General features: G+C 44.9%; 2 protein-coding genes across 3 annotated transcripts in view; one reads left to right on the top strand and one right to left on the bottom strand.

The window, feature by feature from the left end:
• Positions 1-748: 748 nt before the first annotated feature.
• Positions 749-1946, top strand: LOC119350732 (BTB/POZ and MATH domain-containing protein 2-like). Its single transcript, XM_037618420.1, has one exon. It carries the CDS (start codon positions 749-751, stop codon positions 1844-1846), a length of 1098 nt encoding a protein of 365 aa, XP_037474317.1. The 3' UTR covers positions 1847-1946.
• Positions 1947-2654: 708 nt separating this feature from the next.
• The window catches only part of LOC119349212, a 3535-nt gene continuing 1272 nt past the window's right edge, over positions 2655-4917 (bottom strand). Inside the window, exons 4-7 of one of the 2 annotated variants that reach the window (XM_037617244.1) lie at positions 4694-4815; positions 3637-3801; positions 3065-3158; positions 2655-2985 (exon numbers count right to left, since the gene is read on the bottom strand). In XM_037617244.1, the coding sequence (XP_037473141.1) occupies positions 2778-2985; positions 3065-3158; positions 3637-3801; positions 4694-4815 (589 nt within the window). In that variant the 3' untranslated portion in view covers positions 2655-2777. The remainder of the gene's footprint in view (positions 2986-3064; positions 3159-3636; positions 3802-4693; positions 4816-4917) is intronic. The other variant, XM_037617245.1, reaches the window with a different exon arrangement.

Here is a 4917-nt window from a genome sequence, read left to right as displayed (position 1 = left end):
CACCACCCTGCCTATCCCGGCGCCGCCCACCGCCCATCACCGCTAGATAGGCCATTCCCCACCGGAAAAGAGTGATGAAATATGAGTTTTTATTTGTTGAACTATATTATTTGTATTGAACTATTTGTTGTTGAGCTATTCAATTTCTATTGCTTTTCTGTGATGAACTATGTGATAAAAAAGATTACTTATGCTGAATTCACGCTGAACCATGGCGAATTTGAGCCGATTTGCGTAGATATCGGGCAAATTTTTTACCAAAAGTGGGCCAAAAAGCGGCCACATTTGCACAAAAAATGGACCGATATCGGCGCCTGGGGGCGACGGTTGGGTACGCAATCGCCCCCAGAGCCGATTATACTGCCAGTTCGTCCCTAGGCGGCGATTTTTATGCCTCCTGGGAGGCTAACGGCTAGAGATGCTCTTAATGGCAGCATTGCCAGCTCTGTTTTCACACTGAAATGCAGCGGCCGATTAGACGCACCAACCGGCGGACGACGGCAGGCGGACGCTCGTGTCTTTTTGCCGATCCAAATGGACGTCCGTTTGGTTCGAGGTGGTCTTAATTTATTTATATAAAAAATGTCTAATTGTCGATTTACCTACTACTTTTCCAGTTTTACGAGAACTAGGCGTTGCAGTGCTTTAGCAAAACTGTTTGTTAACCGTAAACGAGGTTTAGCAAAACTCCCGGATCCAAACAACCGCCGCCAGAACGTACATAGTGGCGGAATAGATCAGAGTCGCCATGTCATTCGCCGGCGTATCCTTGATCCGCGACGGCAGACTATGCCCTTCCGCGCCGGCCATCAACGACGCCGGCGCCGCGGGCGGGTACCACCTGCTCGTGGTGGAAGGCTACTCGCGCACAAAGGCCGACGCCCCCCACGGCCATCACGTCGAGTCTGGCCCCTTCAGAGTCGGAGGGTATCTCTGGTTCCTCAAGTACTACCCCAACGGCTCGTCGTCGGCCAGGCCCGGCAGTACGTCTGCCTCCCTCATCCTCGCCCAGGATGTTGAGAAGCCTGTCAAGGCGCAGTTCGTGATGAGCTTCATTGGCCAGTCCGACAAGCAGGAGTCAACATACATTGGCTTGACTGAAGTATGCGAGTTCCCTTGCAAATCTGCCGGTATGTCCTACCTGAATTTCATGAGCAGGGACGAGTTCGAATACTCGGAACATCTCAAGGACGATGGTTTCACCCTCCGATGCGATGTGCTTGTCCTCGACGCCAAGGTTACTGGCGCCGCCTCACCGTTCGTTACGGTGCCACCGCCCGACATGCAGAGGCACTTCACCGATCTCCTCAAGGACGAGGAAGGCGCCGACGTGACGTTCGAGGTTGGTGGCGAGACGATTGCCGCACACCGGTGTGTCTTGGCGGCTCGGTCTAGGGTCTTCAAGGCCGAGCTCTTTGGCCCCATGAAGGAGAGCACGGCAGCTGGCCACACCATACATGTGGAGGACATGGAGCCTCAAGTTTTCAGGGCGATGCTTGAGTTCATCTACAATGACTCTGAGCCGGAGATAGATCACAAGGACGACGATGAGGACGCGATGTGGCAGTGGCAGCACCTGCTCGCCGCGGCGGATAGGTACGATATGCAGCGGCTGAAGCTCATTTGTGAAGATAAGCTGTGCGGGTTCATCGAGGTGAACAGCACGGCCGCCATCCTGTCACTAGCTGAGCAACACTGCTGTGACGGGCTGAAGAAGGCGTGCTACGCTTTCCTGGGCACGCTGGGAAACCTGAGGGCTGTCGCCGCCACGGATGGCTTCGACGATCTCATCAGGAACCACCCCTCCGTTATGAAGGAGCTGATTGCCATGCTTGCGCCTTTTTGAGTGTCATCTATCCATCCGAATTGAGAGGAATGGAAAAGTAACGTCTAGATTTCGGAATCATTTGGTCTCTATCAGTTAATAATGGGTTTCCGGATTTTTAGGTTCTTTTGGTCCTGATTTTTGAGTTTTGCTCATGATAAAATTATTTTTTAGATGAAACAGTGGGTGATACAAGTCATCTGGCTTAGTTTCTTTTCCTCTATGAGATGCAAGATAAGTTTTGTCCCAGTTTATTTCTTCAAAATTCAGAAAGAATGCGACAACAGGCAAAAGGAGGCCGAGAGTGTTAAAAGACTAAAACAGACTTGGCGTCGCGAAAACCATCATGTATTCATGTCTCATAACCTTTTCAGTCTTTTTATTTGCTCTTTTAAGATGCATCATAGTCTTTACTAGAAGTTCTTCAGATGAAAGTCTTTCCTAGAATTGCATGGATTTTTTCCCCTTGGTTCGTCCTGCAGAATGGTTGAAGTGCAGAAGAAAAAGAGAGCCTATTATCGAGGGTTGCAAGTTCATCGCAGCCATGTCAGGTCCCTGCTTTGTTAGTCCCGGAGTTTATTGATAATGCCAATGTCTTGTGCTGCCGAATGTGCAGAATGTTCTTCACCAATTCGCAAATGCAGCAACCCTACAGCACACATATTAGATGAACTTTCATTACAAGCCTGTAAGAAGATGGCTTCAGTGCTGCTTTCACCTTAGCAATCAATTTCACATGACTACTAATTTTGCGATATTGCCCAATTCGCACATTTCCTATTTTTAGAAATGATAACTAGTTCGAGCTTCTTTCTGCGTTCAGAAGATGTAAGATGAAGAAATCTTACTGAAATTAGTGCAGCACAGCACAACGACTATACACAGGCCTTTTGTCATCCGGTAATGTAACAAGTAAATGGTACATCAATCAAGCCCCACAATGGTCAGATGATCACAATTTCGGACGCAAGGACGATGATTTTCGAGGACGGGGCTTGATGAAATCCAGTACAAGTGATGTCAGCTCTTGCTCGTGGCCTGTGTACCGATGGTTGGCTCCCACGACTATGTGCAAGTCATGGTTTGGGATGTGCGCAGCAAACATCAGGGCGTCTCTCGCTGGGACTGTTTCATCTTCAGAGCCGTGAACCGTGAGAACCCTGCAGATCGGTGCATATTTTTCTCAATGATTGGGTTGTTCACGTGAGTTGGTTCAGGTGCAAGAGAGCAGCTTAGAACCTGCAGTCTTTGCTTATGGAGCGGCTCGATAGCAGGGTGTCAGTACTCAGACGATCTCGCAGACTTTCTTCTGTCACCCGGTACTCAAACTTCCCTGCACAAAGGCATAGAAATGATAATATTGCAATAAAGTAAGTAAGCATAACACTGGGGCTGTCATTTTCAGAATAAATCTTTCAGTTACAATATTTTGCACATTCAGTCTATGGATATAAGCAGAGAAACAAAATAATTATACCGCCTATGGTTGACATAAGGATGACGAAGCTTACAAATAACTGACTAAACTGTCCAATTCAATGGATTCTCATGTATTGTAAGTCATCCCATACCACAGGTCATAACCTGATCTTGTTAACTGGTTTCACCAGATAAACTGAAAAAGCTTGTGATATACACTACCAGAATCAGCACAAAAACATTTTACTTGGAAAACTCGGGAAAAGTTTGTTTGATTCATAAACATGTGCTAGGCTTCAGATCTGTAGTATTTTATAAAAATAAATACCATGTGAGGCTTAATTTTTAGTACTTAACAAAATAATGACATGTTAAATGCAGCAAACTTACACCTTTTTTATTTCTGACGTCTATGTATCCATCTTTCTTTATCCTCTGCAGGAAATTCTTCCCCAGCCGCCCTTCCATACCTTGCTCTAAAGCAAAGCGGCCAGAAATATTCACAATGACAGTAACATCATGGTACATGGAAGCATATAAAAGCACAGCATTTCCTCCTAAAAGCAAGAAACAGAAGTGGTGAAATATAGAAGTATACTGTATAAAGTACTCCCTCTGTAAACTAATATAAGAGCGTTTAGATCACTAAAGTAGTGTTCTAAATGCTCTTATATTAGTTTACGGAGGGAGTAACATACATGTAAAGCATAGGAGGCAGGTACATTTACACGACAAAGCAAGGAGATCAGGATATAATGCATGGCACATGTAAATATTCTGTGATTACATTCAGTTATACATGACTACATTGTAGAGGTCCATTCAGAAGGCAGCAAACACAGAAAGCAGTACACCAATTATGAGTTCCTACCACCTATTTATGTCGACTATGCATTCTAATGCAGCTAGCGCTTGTGTGTGATATGTGCACACAGGGCCATTCCAATTTATATGACATCCTTCTATAATTTTCCTAAGGGAGTGGAAAAAGAGTTGAGCTACTTTATGAAGAAGCTTTTATAGCAGGAAGATCTTGGGTCCAGGAAACATCATTTGGTAAACTGGAAAACTATTTGTTTATCAAAGGATGGGAGGGCTGTGTGTTCTTAAATTGTAATTAATGTACATTAGACTGCTGGTTAATTGGCTTTGGAAGCTGGAACATGAGGATGGTGTGTGGCAGGGCTTACTGCAGAAAAAGTATCTCAGTAATCAAACTCTGTCGCAGGCCAAGAAAAAACCAGGACAATCTCAGTTCTGGGGCTCTGATGGATATGAAGGATCTATTATTTTCCATCTGTATTAGGGAAGTTGGGAATGGGCTATCTGATGAGCTGCATAACAATATTATTTTCCCTTCCAGTAAACCTTGTAATGAACTTCTATGCTTTCATTAATGAAATCAGGGTGCAGTCCTTTCAATAAAAAATATGACCGAAGATTATCTACCTTTGCTATGCCCAACAAGGGCAATTATGTCATACTTCTGTTCTGAGAAATAAGATACTACAGAGCGCAAGTCATCTGCCTCTTTTCGGTAGTTCCCATATTGGAATAGACCCTCACTTTCCCTGCGAGAGAGATAATAAGCAGCTAATTCAACAACAGTAGGCGAATCGAATGTGGCAGTCAGCAAGGAAGTACTCAAAGAACATTGTGTTATTAATTAAAAA

The sequence above is a fragment of the Triticum dicoccoides genome, chromosome 1B, assembly GCF_002162155.2.
Source record: "Triticum dicoccoides isolate Atlit2015 ecotype Zavitan chromosome 1B, WEW_v2.0, whole genome shotgun sequence".
NCBI lineage: Eukaryota > Viridiplantae > Streptophyta > Magnoliopsida > Poales > Poaceae > Triticum > Triticum dicoccoides.
Note: the sequence above shows the minus strand (reverse complement) of the source record. Positions and strands in the feature narration are given on the sequence as shown.

Bases quoted from the DNA above. Each gene is read 5' to 3' on its own strand.
- LOC119350732 (XM_037618420.1), top strand. From the start codon at position 749: ATGTCATTCGCCGGCGTATCCTTGATCCGCGACGGCAGACTATGCCCT.